The sequence below is a fragment of the Varanus komodoensis genome, unplaced genomic scaffold, assembly GCF_004798865.1.
Source record: "Varanus komodoensis strain SLA01 unplaced genomic scaffold, ASM479886v1 scaffold1, whole genome shotgun sequence".
Lineage (NCBI taxonomy): Eukaryota > Metazoa > Chordata > Lepidosauria > Squamata > Varanidae > Varanus > Varanus komodoensis.
The window spans coordinates 61,064,983-61,084,620 of record NW_025335268.1 but is presented as its reverse complement, the minus strand read 5'-3'; the positions used below and the strand labels follow the sequence as shown (position 1 = coordinate 61,084,620).

At 41.6% G+C, this 19,638-nt stretch overlaps 1 protein-coding gene across 1 annotated transcript in view; it reads left to right on the top strand.

The window, feature by feature from the left end:
* The window catches only part of GRIK2 (glutamate ionotropic receptor kainate type subunit 2), a 531,310-nt gene extending 522,282 nt beyond the window's left edge, over window positions 1-9,028 (top strand). The window contains exon 16 of the mRNA XM_044427342.1: window positions 8,864-9,028. Within this exon, the coding sequence (XP_044283277.1) occupies window positions 8,864-9,028 (165 nt within the window). The remainder of the gene's footprint in view (window positions 1-8,863) is intronic.
* Window positions 9,029-19,638: the final 10,610 nt, after the last annotated feature.

Below are 19,638 nucleotides of genomic sequence, written 5' to 3'. Positions count from 1 at the left end.
TCTTTCTTTCTTTCTTTCTTTCTTTCTTTCTTTCTTTCTTTCTTTCTCCTGTACAAACATCATCAGGATGGCAATACAATACAATGGCAGCACACAAACGTAGAATATAAATATCTAATAAAACCAGCATTAAAACAATCCTTAAAATACTGGGAAAATAAAAGGGATTTGGCCCGGCCAAAATGAATAAAGTGTCAGTGCCAGGTGTAACTCTCTGGGAAACAGATTGCAGAGCTGGGGTGCTACTGTCAAAAAGGCCCTTCTCCAAGTAGCCACTCTTCTAAACTCCTTCAAACAGGGCTCCCAGAGAAGGATCTGACAAAGATGTTAGGAGTCGGGCAGGTGAGCATGGAAGGAGACGCTCCTTCAGAGACTCCATCAGATATTCCTAAACCGTTTAGGGCTTTATATGTCATTGTTAGCACCTTAAATTGGGCCCGGACTTCAATTAGTAACCAGTGCAGATGGTACAGGACTGGTGTTACATGATCATATCTCCGTCAAAGCCTGGCTGCTCTGGTTTAGACTAACTCAAGTATCCAGACCGTCTTCAAGGATCGCTCCACATATAACACATTACAATAATCCAATTGAGAGGTGACCAGAGTGTGGGTCACTGTTGTAGGCTCTGCTCATCCAAGTAAGGATGTAGTTGATGGACCATCAGCCAAAGCTGATGGAAAGTGCTCCTCGTCTATATTAATTTCCCAGGCGTGGGGTATGCTAGGGTGATACTTTGGAGCCATGGGTGGTGCTTGTCCAGGGTCCTTCAAACCTGGTAGTTGCCCTGTCTGTTGCAGCATCATAAAGAACTTTAGGGGACTGGGCCTGTCATTCTGTGAACAAATATCTTGGTAGCAGATGGGATGATCGTCCTCTCTTTTCCTCCTCCAGTTCCCCATGCTGCTTGAAAAATAACCTCTGGGGAGTTTTTCAACCTCTAGAAATTTTAATAGGGTTCGCTTATTCATTTGAAAAACTTATAAGCAGGTGCCCATAGGAAACATGCTTGCTATGACTGGTGTTCATTGTGCAGAGATTTTAAAGAATGACACATAAAGGACAAATATGCATGTATTTATAAGCTTTCCATGCAGAGTTAAGCAGTGGACCAGTTATGTGTCACAGGCCAAGGACATGCATTGTTAATGCTGATTAAAGCTTTAGCATGAGCACTTTTACTCTGATTATAAATGAACTACTAATGCTTCATTTTGCAATGTATTTTAAACATGCTAATGGACACAGAATTTTAAAGTCATCTGCCATCTGATTAGCTCTTAAATTACTCTTAGGCCACATTTACATGCTGGAATAATTCAGTAAGTTAGTTGCAATTTTATTGCATGTATCAAAATTTGGTGAAGAGTGATGCGTTTGGAACATTATTGTACAGTAGTGAAATGAAGTAAAGGACAAGAGGATATTTCTTCTCCTAAATGGGGATAGGGAAGTATTTTGCTTATTTCACAAAGCTCAAAATGGAAACAGATTTCTGATAAATAACTTGCCAGCCTTTAAAAGTTATTCTGACCATAATGCAGTTGGAAATTATAATTGAAATTGTCAACAAAGGTTGGATTGCACTGTTCGATACTTTCTCCAAAAATAGTCTAAGCAGCCTGTCTCTAGGATAATCCCAAAATGATTTTCTTATTTTATCTGCTTCTGCGCTGAATGTTAACAATAGTGTAGTATTTATTTTAAATGAAAATTCTGTAGAATTCTATTAGTGGAAGACCAGACAGATGGCTGTTTTTCAAACTTGCAGTTTATGATATTCAATCTATGCTTAAACAGCAACAATGTTATATTGAGAGCCAGTGGGTTGGCCAAGCTGCCAGCGGGTTGACATCTTGATATTTAGTGCTAAAAGCGAGCCCTTGCTCTAAAGAGTGCTCATTAATTTATATGGTGTCTTTCAGTGCTGTCATCAGATGAGTATGAACACAGCAAAACCCATTTGAACATGCTATAGAAAACTTGCATTCTAATGAATGCTTCTGTAATCTACTAGGCATAGCTGAGAATTTCATTCAATTAGTTTCTTATAAGAATTTAGGAAAATGCATTAATGTTTTCACAAGCAGACAGAAGAGATCTTGAGATTTGTCCAGGTCAGCACAGCCATTTCTATCCTGAGGATAGCTCTACTCACTATACATGACTGCTACAGCTAGTGAGAATTCTATTTGATTCATTTTGATGATTGGACTTACCAATCCAAGAAGCAAATTTCTTCATACAAGGATAAAAAGAACTTGAGATTTTTACAAAAGAGAGAAGAAGTAAAGCCAACACATTTAAAACATACGAACATAAGAAAAACCATGACTGATCAAAAGAGAGGTCCATCGAGCCCAGTGGTCTATACACACGGTGGCGAACCAGCTACCCACAGGATCCCTTAAGCAGGATGGGTGCAAGATCTCCTCATGCCCAGGCTCCTCAACAGCTGGTGGCTGTAGGCATGCCACCTCGGGAAAAGAAGGTCGTGCATGGCCAGCGAGACTAGTAGCTCCTGATAGGCTCCTCCCTCATGAATCTGTCCAGTCCCCTTTAAAGACACCCAGATAAGTGGCCACCACCACTTCCTGGGGCAGCAAATTCCATAATTTAACTATACAATGTATGAAGAAGTACTGCCTTTTATCTCCCACCAATCAGCTTCATAGGAACACCCAGGTTCAAATGTTATGGGAGGAGAAAAATGTCTCCCTCTTACTTTCTCCAAACCATGCATTATGTTAAACACCTCTATTATATCACCCATTACTCACCTTTTTTAAAGCTGCACAGTCCCGATTGTTGTAGCCACTCTCCATAGGGAAACCGCTCCGGAACCCTGATCATTTTCATTGCCCTTTTCTGTACCGTTTCCAATTCAATACTGTTATTTTTCAGTCAATCCAGTCAAAACTGAATATAATAGTCCAAGTGCAGTCACACCAAAGATTTGTATAAGGAAATTAAGATTTTGGAAATTCTATTTTCTGTTCTGCTCCCAATTATTCCTAGCATGGAGTTTGCCTTCCTTACAGTAGCTGAGCACTGACGTTTTCATCCAGTTGTCCTCCACTGCCCTAAAATCCTTCTTGCTCAGTGACTGCTAGTTCAGATCCCACCAGTGAATACTTGGACTGGGATTCAAGCTCTGCCATTTTGCCCCTGAGGTTGTAGCATTTGCAGAGTGTCCCTCTCCAGCTGCGTGCAACTATCGTTCTGGAACTTTGTCCCTTCCAACTGGTCACCGTGGCTCATAGTAACCTCATTTCCTACTCTTTCCCCTCCTACACATGGGCAATCTGAATTCTTCCCCTTCCTCCACTAGGATGATCTGACCCAAACTGGATGCTTCCCATCAACTTCTGCTTTCCTCCAGGGTTCACTTTCAAAGCTTCTCTGCCACCCTTTTTGTGTTATGTACCAGCAGTCTGGTTCCACTCTGGTTCAAGTGCAGCCTGTCCCTCCTATGCAGGCCTGCCTTGTTCCGAAATGTTCCCCAGTGTCTAACAAAGGTGAAACTTTCCGCTCTATGCTATCATCTCATCCATGCACTGAGACTCCTCAGCTGCATTTGTCTAGCTGGCCCTGTGTATGGAACTTGGTAGCATTTCCAAGAAAGTCATCTTGGAAGTTCTGGATTTCAGCCTTGTACCTAGCAACCTAAATTTGGCTTCCAGGAGCTCATGACCACCTTCCTCCAGCCATTGGTGCCATCACGCTATCTACAAGTCTATCTAGGCGGCAAGTGATATCAGCATGTGGTTCACACACCCACTGCAAATCCAGTTTTCTATGTTTCTAATGATCAAATCTCCCATACCAGAATTCCCCTATCTTCCATGTGAGAGGATACACACACACTTCTAAGAAATCACTTCCTTCTTCCTTCCCTAAAACCCCCTTTCTCCATAACCACCAAGGAGCTAAGAAGACTCCTCTTAGCCTTGCTATCTACCTCTCTTTGCTTCTCCAGGTCAGCAACCTTGGCTTCAAGGAAGCAGATAAATTCCCTGAGACCCAAGAGTTCATGAACTGAGCACACATCCATGCCTTGCATCCAGTTGGCAGATAGTCCTACAGACGTCCATCCCTAGTTGCTAGCAGAAGTGTTTCTTCATCAGAAGCCAAATCTAAAGCCCATATCACAACGTTCCATCCTACACGTGGGCTGATTTGCTCTTTGTTGTAATGTTGCTTCATTGTGAGTTGGGAGTGTAGGAAGCTGCTGTATACCTTGACAGAGCTTTGGTCCATCTAGGCCAGCGTTTCTGAGGCCAGTGACCTCAGTGGACCTCTGGGGTTTTAGGCAGAAACTTTTCCAGCTCTTCTTTGCAATACTGTAGATTGAGCCTTGTGCTATAAGACACATGCTCTGCCACATAGCTGTGGCCTGTATGGAATTCATACAGAAATGAGAATGTACATCTCAATCCATGGTAGTAAACTGGTCCTGCAAATGAACACAGCTTTGTTAGGACCTTAAGCAGGGGGTGGTTGGAATAGAGATCTCCAAGGTTCCTTCCAGCTCTTATAATGTTATGATCCAACCCAATATTGTGTGTTCTGCCTGGAAGCATCTCTCTGGGGTCTGAAATGGCGATCTTTGGCATCCCCTGTGACTTGCCCTTCAAAACTGAAGATGGCATGGATTGAACCTGAGTCTTTCTGAATGCAAATCATGTATGTACTTATTTATCCCTGAGCTGCAGCTACACTCAACTGTGCATGTTAATTTTAGACAGTAGATATTCTGGACACATTTTAGGGGGGAGAAGGGTGACTGGGCAAGGACAGCAAAAGAAGAAAGCATTTCCATGCCATTGTCCCTGCCCACTTCATCTTTCTTGTGTGAGATGCAGAAAAGGTGAACTTGAGTGTAACTTTTTATTAGAAACAGGAAGCCTAAAAGCAAGCAAGCAAGCAAACAAACAAACAAATAAATAGGCAAAGCAAAATATACAAACTGTAGCAATTTGTATAGCTGTTAATGGTTTCTGTCCAATGTTTCATATCTCTATGTCTCCCTGAAAGCCAACTGACAGTACCCAGGGTTAGGGTTAGGGTTATTATTCAAATTTCCTTTTCTTAGAATGCTTTTGGTTATGCTTAATAGAGAACATTTAGGACAGAATAAAATATTTTATGAACTTTGCTTTTTTTTCCTGTTTCTAAGTGCACCACCTGTATATCCTCTATTGCCTGAAACAATTATTTCTCAATATTACCCAATATTAATAATGTCCCAGCTTTGTTGTAATTTTTATTTTAAACTGGTATCCATGCAATGTTGGCTTTCTTTGGAAAGTAGTTATTATTACCATAAAATCTGGGAACAAAATGAAAGTAGCAGGATTAGTTGTTTGTGATGAGCCAGGATTATCCCTATGGGTGAGTGAATGCTATACAGATGAATGCAGTGTCAGCTCCAGGTTTTGAGGGCCCTTGGACAAGACACCATCAGTGCACCCTCTTTCACACCTGAAGCTACTTTTTCATCATCATTGTCTGCAGCTGTTATTGCTCCTCATCTTTTCTATCATTGTCACTGCAATGTCTTACTTGACAGGCAGAGAAGAAGTGGCTACTGCTTTTACTTTAACCACCTCTGTCACCAGGGCTGGAACAAGATAAAGGAAATGGTTGCAGTGGTGCACAGAAGCAAACTTCAGGGAACTCTTGTCAGGGGCCGCTGCTGAGGTGTGGGCCCTGGGCAGGTTCCCAAACATGCCTGAAAACCAGCCCTCCTTGGATGGGTGGACAGATAGGGCCCTCTGGCAGATGGTCTCAACAAGTGGATGGAGGCAACAGCACCGCCCAGCAACAAACCATGGGTTCTTTTTGTAGGTTGTTCATGGTTAACAAACCATAGCTTGTTATTTCAGCTGGGTTCAGACAACATTGTAACCTACTTTTCAAGGAGAACCCACACCTGCCCCAATCCTTGTTTGTGTGTTACTGTAGTGAGCCCAAGAGTGGATTGTGAGGATACTGAGGTTCATTTGCTTCAACCCCCAGCACAGAGTGCATTCTTAAGGTGTTCTCCTAAGTGTTCATCTGAAAAGTAAGGGTATGGCAAGCACATGCTTGATAATGCATGCATTTTCAGCTTGCTTTTCAGGAATTGTGTTGTATATCCTGCTGAATATATGTCCAGGGGCAAATCCCAGGCATAGTTCTCTGCCTGATGTGTGCCGAGGGAACGGGCAGCTCATAGCATTTCAGTTTTTGGAGCCCCTGCTTATCAGTTTGGGATGCAGAATAAACTGCCTTACAAATGTGCATCTAATGGTTTGATTCTGGGATAGTAATCACTTACTTTTGTAAGAAACAAACAGTTCAGTATTTTAACTCCACTTTAAAAAAATCTTGAATATTATGTTGCCTTTTTCCAGATATGATGTCCAATTGCTGCACTGTTGTTTTGATGTTTGACTTTTTGGTATTAAGAGGTTTAAGTACATTAAAGTAATTTAACTTCACTTGGTAAGAAATGAACAGTGTAACTTAGACAAACTGATATGACTAATTGTATGTTATTTTGAAACAATTAAACCACTAGTTTTGAAGGCATTTGTCCAAAACTGCATTCAGTTGTTCAAAATATCAGAGAAACTTTGAGTCCCAACATGCACATTCATTGATTGATGAAAATTTCAATATCATTTGTTGAGCTGCATATGTGAAATAGCTATCTCTGAAATGAAAATTACACAGAAAGAGAGCTTTTCATTCTGAACACAATCCATTCAATGCAAGCAATTCACATGTTCAGCTGTGACTCCATCTGTTGTCACATCATTAAAAGCTGCACTCCTTACTTCTCTGAAAGTAAGTCACTGAATTCAGTGCAAGTTACTTCTGCACACACATGCATGGGATTGCACTGTTGATCCCCTTGATGTTCATTCATGTGTGAATTACCTTTGCTTGAATAACCTTTCTGTATGCTGTACGAATCATCAGAGCACACAGTGGAAAGTAAGATGCTTTCAGCAATATAGAACAGATTGACGTGAACTTACTTATAAGAGATTGATATGTAGAAGATGCCCATTTTGTTATGAGATTATGGCTGAAGCATGGGAAGCACTTGACAAGGATGTGCTAGGAAATGCTCTGTACTTGGAGATATTGCTAGATATTTCCAGTGTGGACCATAGATAGTGTTCATCATGGACCTGTTTCATTGATTTATTGATTTCATTTCTATACCTTCCAATAGTTGAAGCTCTCTGGGCTGTTCGTCAAACTATTAGATACACCTTAGTGGCCAGGTTTCAGCTAAAAAAGTGAGAGTAATGGGGCTAGTTTACAAGGGTGGAAAAAAGGAGAGAAAACAAGCTACCAGTCATTTTAATGAAGAGAGATTCTGTACAGAGTGACATATGATAAATTGTCAATGCTCACCAAAAAAAGGCAGTAATCAATGGGGCTGATTGGGTTATGATGTGCTTATGTGAGGCAGTGCCAGGTGAGGCAGTGGCCAGGTGAGGCAGTGGCTGTGCTGAACCGGTGCCTGGCCGAGGTAATGGGCTGGATGAGGGCCAATAAACTGAAGCTCAATCCAGACAAGACGGAGGTCCTGTTGGTTGGTGGATCGGGCTTCGGAGAGGGTGAATTGAACCTTGTCCTGAATGGGGTTGCACTCCCTCTTAGGGACAAGGTCCGCAGCTTGGGAGTGCTCCTCGACCCAGAGCTTTCACTGGAAGCTCAGGTAACAGCAGTGGCGAGGAGCGCTTTCCTCCAGCTTCGGCTAATTCATCAGCTGCGCCCCTATCTGGAGAATGACTGCCTTGCGACAGTGACACATGCGTTGGTGACTTCCCGTTTGGACTTCTGTAACGCGCTCTACGTGGGGCTACCCTTGAAGACGGTCCGGATACTTCAATTGGTCCAAAATAGAGCTGCCAGGCTGCTGACGGGGACTGGACGTTATGTTCACATGACTCCAGTTCTCCGTCAGCTTCACTGGCTTCCCATTGAAGTCCGGGCCCAATTCAAGGTGTTGGTAATGACCTATAAAGCCCTAAACGGCTTGGGTCCTGGTTACCTGAAGGGGCGCTTACATCCTTATATGCCCAGCCGCCCCCTGAGATCGGCGGGAGAGGCCCTTCTCCGGGAGCCCTCCATGGAAGAAGTTAGGAGGGTGGTTACTCGGAGGAGGGCTTTCTCAGCGGTGGCGCCTAAGTTATGGAATGCGCTCCCCAGAGAGGTCCGCCTGGCACCGTCGTTATTTGTTTTTCGGCGCCAGGCGAAGACCTTTTTATTTAAGCAGTATTTTAAATGTTAATATTATTGAATTTTATTTGGCCAGGGCGGCTTGTTTTATAGTGTATATTTGTATTTTATTGTATATATTTTAAAATGTTATTTTAATTTTTTGTTGTAAGCCGCCCCGAGGCTTCGGCGAATGGGGCGGCATAAAAATGTTTTAATAAATAAATAATAATAAATAAATATGTGCATAGGAACCTGTTACCTGGGAAAGTTGTGGCCTTTCCCTCATGAGACACAATCAGAAAGCACCTGGACAGCCATCTGAATGGGATGGTGTGACTTTGTGTCCTGCAATAGGGGGGATTGGACCTGTTGGCCTTCTGGCCTTTTCCAACTCTACTGTTCCATGATTCTATGATTCCATATGTGCTGATGAAGCAACACCAGCAATAGCAACCTCTTGCATAATGCCAGTGGATTGTCCCATCCGCAGCCGCACTGGATACTGCCCCATAAAGCACCGTGTATAGTTGAATTGAGAGATATTGATGCATAAATATGAATAATAATAATAATAATGCTGTTTTTCCTTGTTTTCTTTCTATACATTTTTAAAAACTTCTTCAAACATCCCCTGCAGAGGTCCTTCTGTAGTGCCATGGTAGAGGAACTGCGGATGTCTCTGAAGTGCCAGCGTCGGTTAAAACACAAACCACAGGCTCCTGTGATTGTGAAAACTGAAGAGGTTATCAACATGCACACGTTTAATGACAGAAGGTTGCCAGGTAAAGAAACCATGGCATAGAGCTGGGAGGCCAAACAACCCCAAGCACAAACTGTTGTCTTTTTTTCCCGTTTCTTTTTTCCCCAAAACAACTTTTGCGAGAATGTTTCCTGTGGAAATATGCAACCTGTGCAAAATAAAATGAGTTACCTCATGCCGCTGTGTCTATGAACTAAAGACTCTGTGATCTAAGCAGTTGCAAAGGCCAGACTCAAATCACAAGCATCATGGATCAACCAAGTTTATAAAGGGAGGGAGGGACGTGGGTGTGGGCATTCTACCATTTGTCATGGGTTCCACCATTCCTTAATGAATGAAAGGTCTATGTGAGTTTTATGGCTGGATACAAATGCAGTCTCAGTGAGAAATGGCAGGTTCCTTTTTGAAGTTCATCCATTGCCAGGGGCTGGAGAAGCAATTGAACAACTAAGGAAACTAACTACCAGAGGAGACTTTGAAAAATAATAGCTCAGAACTCTAGTACGGGAAAAAGGGGACTCCATTATGTACTTCCAAGCATAGAAGACCTGGTATGTGCTGGCCAAAGTCTACATGGTGATACTGCCAGCCGATGTGAGCTTGTTCAATGGGAAAAACAAAACAGTGAAAACGGACCCCACAAACTAGAAGAATGAATTCAGAAAGTATTTTTGACTGTCTCTCTGTCACTGACCTGAACAAAAACAAAACCCTTAGTCAGGCACTAGAAACCATAGAATTCATCTGCAGCGGAACTCTGTTGTGAGAGAACCCAAAGGAGGTGGGCCATATTTTAGCTGATACAAAATGTTTCCCTCCATTTTCTTTTTTTCTTTTTCTTTTTCCCTTTCCCTTTTGGTTGATGTACCATATGATGCTTAGCTCAAAGCAATTACTTCATTGTTTAACTGTGGAGCAAAGAGAATAACTGACATGATGTAGGGATGTGTGGGTTTTAGCCCCAGAGGGTTTGGGAAGCTCTCATTCCTACTTTGATCAACCTCTACGGAGTCTGTGGAATTCTCGCTAATAGTGGAACTAGGATAGGTCATCTAAAAAGAAGGGAATGTGAACAACTACGGACTGCATTTCTCAATACAGTCAACTGTGTTTAAAAGAGCAAAATTCTTGAACAGTTTTTTCCCTCGAGCAAAAAGGAAGGGAAAGAAATGTTCTCATTTATTTGTGGAAATGCAAGATTTCTATGAAAATAGTTTTTGTATGGAATTTTTTTGTAATACTTTTTAAAGCAACACTCTCAAAAACCTGCGTTCCGGTCAGGGGTGTGGTTCCAAGAGTGACTGGTAGTGCGTGTGCACCACCAACGTTTGGTGAAAACTATTTTTATCAAGGAAAGGGGGAAATCCTAAAAGAGAACTATTTTCAAGTTAGATAATATAAAATCTAGATGCACTACCAATACTGCTGACCACACCACACCCCTGGTTTTCACTAGCCTGATAATATACTGTAATGAACAGATGTGTGTAAATGATGAAAGACACAGCCCTCTTGACCACATTGTGATAACAGTCGAAGTGCACACAGTTTGCTGTTCAAGTCCAATGCACAACATTAAAAAAAAGCAAGAAACCACACTCACATTAACAAAATTGTCAGTTTTTAGTTGTTTATTGGGCAAGGGTGGGATGGGATTGCAATGTGATTTGAGCAATTGCACGCAGAAGTGGTACTTGCAGCCTTCTTATATTAGGATCTTTTTCTGCAAACACTACATGCCGATCACTAAGCTGGTGAGAATGTTAGCATCTGAAAAGTGTTTGCAGGATTAGGACAAGCTATTACACGTCTCTTTTGCTACTCTTCCTTTAACTAAGTTTTAAACCCCTGGGCACAATGTAATGAGACTCCTTTCTGTATAAGCCCTCTGAGAATGAAAACCAGTTGCACAGTGTGTTCATGTGCAACTTTTGTTAATTTCAACAGGATGTACACAGGAGAAGCGCCTGATGATAGCCCCCATAGCCTGCTTGGGATGTTGGGTGGAGAACCCCAATGCTAGTGAAATTTAAAAACAGCCATGGATTAAACCAACAATAAGGACATAAGAAGAGCCATGCTGGATCAGGCCAAAGTTCCATCTAGTCCAGCATTATGTTCATACATTGGATGTTTAAACTGCCTTTCTGGTGCTCAGTCAGATATGATACCATCCTGACAATTACTGTAAATTTGTATCCTGAAAATAAAATGTATAATGGTGCGATGATCTAGGGACACTTGCCTACACCCACAGTTTATAAATATAGCTTTTTATTCCAGACAAATCATTTATTTCTTTTCTTCTTTTTTTAATAAACAGAATCCAAACACTGTTTTGTATAAACAATGAGTCATCTGTGGATAAGGGTAATATTTGTGGACTCAAGGCACAGCTTTTATTCAAATGCTTTCTTTGTTGAAGACTATCTCATTCTCATTGAAAAGTGTGGCAAGCAAAGAAACAAAAAACTGTCAAAATGCAAGAGAGCAATCTTGGAACACTGTACTCAGTCCCCTTATTCCAGCCATATCTTGCATGGCATGAGCACTCCTATACACACATGCTCCAGTGCCCACCAAATTCTTCTTATTCAACTGTATAAGCAAAACCAGGTGGTACTGCAAAGCAGTGTGCCACATTGGCCTCTGTGCAGAGGTTCATTTGCGTCATAGATTTGAGCCAGGTCTGTGGCTTTAATTCTGAAAGCCCAATGTGGAGCATGATTCACAGATAACTTAAACTAGTGTATAATTCCCTGTTTATTTCATGATTACTATCACATAGCCAGTGGGATGTTACAGCGGTATAACATGATGATGGCCATTGAGGGTGAAAGTAGGCTGCCCTACTTAGAAACCAAGCTATCAAGTTCTGCACTAGCTGCAGTGTATGAACCAGTCTCAAGAGATGCCCCATATAGATGCATTGCAGCAAACCAGTTCTGAAGTGACTGTGGCCAGACTTTCCATATGCAGGAAAGGCCATAGCTGGCATATCAGCCAAAGCTGGTAAAAAGTACATATAGTCATCAAGGGCACCTGACCTTCCCATGACAAAGATGTTTTGAGAGGTGCTCCTAAATGACAACCTGATCCTTCTTTGCAATGCCATCCAGAACAGGTAACTTGTCCAATTCCTAGACATGGGAGCCACCCACATACCTGTAAGGATTCAGGCTCAGCTTATTGGCCCTCATTTAGCTCACTACTGCTTTCAGGCATGAGTCACAAAGCCACAGTTGAACCAGATGTCATAGAGCAACAGAGCTGGGTATCATTGGCATAGATGACATTGTGTCTCAAAAGCTCTAATGACGCACCTCAACGGCTTCATGTGGATGTTGAACAGGATTGGGGAACAGGTTGGTACCATGCACCCCACAGTAGAATTTCCAGAGGGAACTGCACAGATTGAACATGCTGAAAAACCTCCTGCAAGTAGGAGTAGAATACTGTGTCTCCCACCCTCTACAGAGATAGTCCAGCAAGATACGACGATATATCAAGGAGAATCAGCAGGGTCACACTCCCATTCACTCTCTCCTGATAAAGGACATCCGTCAGGGTCAGCAAAATAGATTCTGTCCCCAAATCAGGCCTGAAACCAGATATGAACTGATCTGGATAATGTTTCCTCCAAGAGCTGCCACCATCCTCTCAAACACTTTACTTACTACAGGGGTGTTTGCTAACACTGAGTCCTGGGTGGACTTCTTCCACAGTGGGTGTTTCCCCACTTCCTCACAGATGTCGGACAGTGCTTCATCATGCAGAAAAGCATTTCCTATACCCTGCAGCCACAGCAATTATGTTTAGTCTTTTCTCTTTGCTTGTTTGAACAAGGCAGGATGAGTAAGAGTCTGAAAGACATGCAGTGTTACGTTTTCCAAATCCCTAGGCCTCAAAAGCTGGCCATAGATTTGAATCTGATGATGCAATGGACCCCTCAGCTGGATCTGCAGCAACTGTGGTGTCAAGATCATGAGTGATTTCGCCTTCCAAGTGCCTTGCAAAGCTGTCCCAGTGAGATTCTGCGGGTTTTAACAGCCTGATTACAGGGGAGGTGTCCATTAATAATATTTTTTCCAGAAATGACATTTGCTTTTGCCACGATATATAAAAATGTCATTGACAAGTCAGGATTGCTGAATTTCTTCTGTGAGAATCTTAGACATGCCAGTTTCCTTTGGGATGTATGGAATTACTTTGTCCCGAACTGCATTTATGCATACTTTGAAAAAGAAAACAAGAGTGTCTAAACCAGTTCTTGTTACTTTATATTTCTGTATGTTTTATCCTCTGACTAATTAAAATCTCATGTGACTTCACAATCCCATTTGATCAGGTTACCTAACCTATTTATCTTAAAGCATATTAAATATCATCTGTCTAAGGAACAAGAGTTTTAAGAATTGTTATTGTTCTAACCAGTGATTACAATATCTGTAACATTTAAAATGTATAAACCTGTGTTGCAAACAAACTGATATTTTTACTAAGAATGGTGAAAGAATATCAAGGGTGTAACTGCTAATGTCACTTGGGTGATCTTCATGGATAATTATTGTATGCGTTAATCATGGATAAAGAAGATGAATTTGACACTAAATTAGAAGAAAAGCCTCACATGGCACTGCAATCCAAACTCAAACAATTACTTAGAAAGCAGGTTCCAAAGGCAAACATTTACACTAACGATAGGACAGCTTTATGTGATATACTCAAGTAAATAAAATGGGGAATGGCAGGAAATGGATGTGCAATGGCTCATTTAAGTTCGTAATCGGTGTGCTTTTGATCTGCTCCCCTGCCTCCCCGAACAGTGGGTTTTCATTGTTAGTCTTTGCATGCTGTTCAGTCTGGAGAAGAAGCAGGAGCTTATTATGCTATCTTAGCGAAAAGTCCATTCATTTGCATATTGTAGTAAACAATCTGGAAATCAGCACAGGTAGTGTAAGCATTTTGCCAAGAGAAGGGTCCGTGTAGGTCCAGAGACTCCCCACCCTAAACCCACACTGTAGTATTTTTAAGGTCTAAACCTCCACTTGTATCAACAAGGAAAGTCAGATCAAAATTTTCCCCAGGATGTGCAGTGTGAGCTCTGGAATTCTTTGCCAGAAAATGTGGCCCACTCACCTAACATGAAGGAATGTGTCTTCATGCTTTCATGAAAATAAAATACGCTGGCCTTCTGGAATTTTTATGTGTCAGGAGAGGCCAAGATCTCTTTATTTAAAAAAAAAAAAAAGAAAACAAGGCTCGGTTCTAATTGCCTCTTCTGAAAAAGGGCCGCAATGCTTTGTATGCAGAAATTTCCAGGTTCGAATCATGGCATCTCAAGGCTCAACAAGTTCCTGCCTGAAATCAGAGTCAGTAAAACCAGAGTCAGTACCAGGAACTACTTCCAGTCTGTGTCAGTAATACTGGGCTCGGTGGACCAATGATCTGATAATATAAGGTGGCTTCCCATGTTCCTAAAATCATCTGTTTGAAAAGAAATGCAAACATATCAATGCATCCACACATGTCTTAAAACTGAACCATGTCCTGCTTTCAAGTACGATGCTCTCAAAGGTGACAAATGGTAGCCCTCCCTCCAGACATTTTTCAATTTTAATTCTCAGCATAGTAAGCCTTAAATAATTTTGGGCCAGGATGGGCCAATTCCTCCTGCATGAGCCCACTGGCAGTTTAAGAGCTATTTCAGAGGTCCTGTTATATGTCCCACCACCTCAAGGTTTAGGTTCATGAACATGGGGCAGGATATTTTACTGGTGGCAGCCCAATTGCAAAACTCCATTCTCAGGGAGGATTGATTAGCCCCTGTTGGTTCAGTTTTAGATGGGATGATAAAATATTTGTGTTCTTCTGGCATCTGAATGATTTGAAATGTAGTTCTGCTCTCTTTCCCTCTCTCTCTCCCTCTCCCTCCCACTTTTGGTGATTTTTCTTCTATTTTATGTTTGTTTGTTTTTAAATAATCCACTTTGATACTGTTTTATATCATTTCAGTTGTATGTCATCTTGCAAGCACTTGTTGGATACAAAGGTGATTAATAAATAATGGTACTAACTAACTAACTAATTAATGCTCACTATTGGCCATGTTGGCTGAGACTGATGGGTTTTGGGAGTCCAACAACATCCAGCAGGCCACAGATTTCCTATCCCTGAGTCAGGGGTTACTTTTCTACTTTTTTTCCCTGTACTGCTACCAGTAATCTACTGAGCCCACATGGATGATCCTTTCCCCCCCCACCCAGTTTATGTCTTCCAACTACTTCAGCTTTCTGGTTCATAACATTCAGGCTTGTTTGTGACTCCGTCAACATTTGTTTTCTATCTTATAAATCAGTGGCAAGCACTGTGGAGCACATGGGCATCAAAGTGTTGCAGGGCATTTTTCTTGGTACCTGCCAAGTTGCCTTATTCATCTAACATATTCATTCAATTAAAACTTTATCTTTTTACTGCCAGCTGGGATTGCTGTGCAATGGGTTTCCCGCAGTGCTGAAAACTGGATTCATAAGAGTTATTCATTGGTTTGGAGTTCAGATCTAGCGATCTTGCACTCAGTCTTTTGGGCAGGTTGCGTCTCCTTTGCCACACCCCACACAGCAGCCATTTTGTGATTCTGCCAAGGGCAGCCCCTCAACTATCAGATATGCTCAGGACCCCAAATGGTTGCCTATATCATTGCTTTACCTAGTTGTCAATGCTTTGCCTAGTAAGCCATCTATAGACAGTGTATGAGAATCAAGCTAAGTCCTTCCTATTATACACATACAGGTTGGGTTCTAATATGACTGAATCCTGTCCAGGAATGCACAGCCTGGACCAATCAGTCTAAATCTTGTATTAAGGAACACTTGGACTGCTATAAATAATCTTTTCCCCTGTCTATCTGGTGGGCAAAAGTGAGGAAGGAGCTACGATGCCTCTAACAGACCCCAATCCATGGCTGGTGGACTGCATTCAGCCTGGGGCATCACAAACAGTAAAGGACTGGATTCTGTGTCCCGGCTTCCTTTGTCCAGCTCTACAGCAACAACAGATTGTTACTGCCAATGAAAAATTGGCAGCTTTAAATGAAGCTGAAATCTGTTCCCTTCAGATGTGGAATTTATATGTTTTTCTTTAACAGCTCTATTAGACTATTGGTTTGTTTGAAGAGTCAGTCAGTTTCTCTTCTGGCTGACCTGAAGAGTTTACATGAAATGAAGCTTTAAAATCATTTTAAAGCTCATTTATGAAACACCATCTGGATAATAAAACCAGAATGTCAAAATTACCCATTCATAGTACTTTTATTTATATGAATACACAAAAATGATTGGATCACTGCAGTATTCTGTTTCCTTTATAATCACAGCCAATCATGTAATAGGAAGGTACAAACTTTACAACAGGTAAATGTGAAGCTTTGAAAGTAAGAGATTGCCATATTCTTCCTTTTGAGGTTGGATGGGCATCAGTAGAAGAGGGATCCAAATTCCAGAAGCAATAAAAAAGACAGGGTTCCTTTGGGTTAGGAGTCTTTAATTTTTACAGCTGGCTTCCGATGTGAACATAGGTTCTTTGTGCCCACCAAAAAGATGGTACTGCCATTCTGGAACAAGACCAAACTAAAATGCAAAATACCCTTGGTGGTATTTTCTTCTCTGTAATTGCATTTGGTGATACATATGAATATGGGAGCCAGAGTGGTGCAGCGGTTAAGAGTCTGGGCCTGGGACTCAGGCAATCTGGTTTCTAATCCCTGCTCAGCCATGGATCCAACCAGGTGACTTTGAGCCAGTCACAGACTCTCAGCCCAACCTACTTCACAGGGACGCTGTTGGGATAAGATTGAGAAGAGGAGGAGGAGGAGAATTATTCAGCTGCTCTGAGTTCTTTAAAAAGAAAAAAGGCATCTAATAAATAAATAGATAAACATATTCTAAAAGAATATGCAAACACTTTTGTTTCAGTGGGTGACACCCAATACCACATGAAAATCTTTCTTGTCTCTCGTACATCCCCCTCCCCAAAAAGCTCTGCTCCAGAGGGTACCCCATCTGGAGTGGATCAGGGAATGCACAGGGAAGTACAGCAGGGAGGGGGAATCTATTCTGCTGAGGGATGCTGTTTTGTCACCAGGAGCTTCTAGCTGGATACAATTCATTATACCTAAGATTAATGCTCCAGGTAAGTCTTCTACAACTACTACTACTACTATTACATTTCTTTGTCAACATGTCTATTTCCAAAACAGTCTGTATCCAGACTGGGTTTCCAGTGCAAAAGCAATTTCCCTGTTTCCCCAAGACAGGGTGTGAGAGGACTGGTTAAGTAATCTCTTATTATTTCAGATTTGGATTTGTAGTTGATGTATGAAGCTATTCTGCAAAATGACCTTCCTGTGGCAGATGAGGACTCCAGGGTGACACAGAAGCATTTAACACATGAGAGGAACAGTCTGGTTAAGCTGACCAGTCTACTCTATGTCTGTCTTTCACTTGGCTGCATAGCTGGCATGCCAACCCCTAGGCTAGGCTGGAGCCCTGAAGACCCAAGAGTCTCCGATATAAAGGAGTGGGGTGTCCCAGCCCTGCTTATACCCAGCCCAGTCCCACAATGCCCTGTAATGATGCAGCTGCAACAGAAATAACAGTGCAAGCAATGACCACTCAACGAAATTGCTACGGAAAAGGTAAAGATTCTCCAAAGGTGTGCCTCACAGACAGGTGAACTTCCTCCTCAGGCTCATTGATCAGTTACTAATTTTAGTCTATCACAAAAACAATAGATTTGGGAGGGTGGGGGAAGGAAGTGCAGTCCCAGCTGAGGCCATGGGGGTAGCTGTCATACATGCGTGAGGGGAAACCACTGGTCTAGGCCTTCTCCTCACCACTGCTCCTTGGTCCCAGGTCACATTATGCAGCTGCAGGGCCATGATCTGGTTCTGGCCAGCCGTGCAAAATTTGCAGTGTGCTAGCCATTCTCGTCTACCGATGCCACACCTGCACTGCGTCACAAATAGAGAGCCCAGGAAAGGCTAAGTCATAGCTCCTGTATCTGCATCCTTATGCCATTTCCTGAGGTTGTTTCTCCCTTTCTGATTTCCTAAAAAGAAGCTTGTCTGCTTTTATACGAATGCTTCCTTAAACCACGGTTTAGCCATCTTTCTCCCCACCTTCATAACTGCAGGGTTGACAGATCAGGCCCCAGAGTAAACTCACTCACCTGTACTGATTCTGTACAATCAGGTAAATATAGATTTTTTAAAAAAACTTCAAACTCACATTATACTAATTATAGGCAGGAATGTTAGTTATTCTGGACTGAGATCTCCTTTTGTCTCCATGCACTTAATCCAATTTCCAAGATGACATCAATCTTGCTTTGAATCTCACATCAGCAGCAAGTGGCTGATGAGAGATTTCATCATTTAATTGCCTTATATTTTCTTTTCAATAATCTTCAATATTCATAATTACAACTGCTTCCTTTATGTATGTTGTTTTAATTACAGCATCCTTGCCTCGCACCGTGTTTTTTTTAAGAACTCTGTTTCTCAGACACTCACGTTAAGGATAATTGTGCTCCAGTTTTTAAATAATTGAATAAAATTAGGATAATTTTCATCGCTGGTTAAAAATAATTTATCAGTGTCCTTTTCCCACACATGCTACATTAGATGTTGATACACAGGTATGGTGTTGCTAATTTATTTTAACAGCTATTAAATATTCTTTTGAACGTTAAAAATTCTTCCAAAATAAAATGTTTGAGTACAATGGTGGGTGTTCTGATCCAGTCCAGTAGTTTGAAAATCTGGAAATAGCAACACATGGTTCCCTGGGCAAGATAGCTTGCGAGAAAGGATGGAATAGTGGAGAAATTAAGGATGTTTCAGAAATTCTGTTAATCCAAGCCACATTTTTTTCTGGTAGAACTGATGCAGGAATTCTGCATTACTTTCTTTTTCATTTTCAATTTCCATACAGGATTGCTGTGCATGCACAGTGATACAATGTTCATTTCCTCATGTTCCTCTTCTTCCTTTCCATTGCTGATACACAAGGACACATTGAAAACAAAAAAGAAACAAGTAATCTTGATGTGACTGTAGGTGTGATAATATAGAAAATTTTGTATATATTTTGAATATTATGTATTGTAGCCAAAACATTGTTTTGCACAGCATTTGACTATGTAGACACAAGCCTTCAAAGAGCTGCACAAAAAGAATCCAACCCAACCAAATGCATGATCACATTGCTTCTGGAATCCAGAAGGAAAGCTACTTATGTCTAGAGAAAATCCCAGGGTCCTTGCAATAGTTTAAAGCCATTTATTTATAATCTAAAGGTTTTCAAATGTCTTACCTTCATGGAATTATTCCCATCTCCCATGTCTTCCATATAAGCCACGTCTTTTGTAAAAATATTCTGGAACGGTTCTTGCAGCATTCTTGGATGGCAGGGAGTGGCGATGGAACCTGCTGGGCCTCAGTGTTGCCTCAGTTGCTCTGTTCGTAGATCCTCAAATATGCTCTCACGTCCCCGGTCTCTCCCTCTACAAGTTGGAATTCCTGTACTACAGTTTGAACATCACAGCTCTGCTTCACTGTCATAACAAGCTCTCTTCAAGATAGACAATGTTTA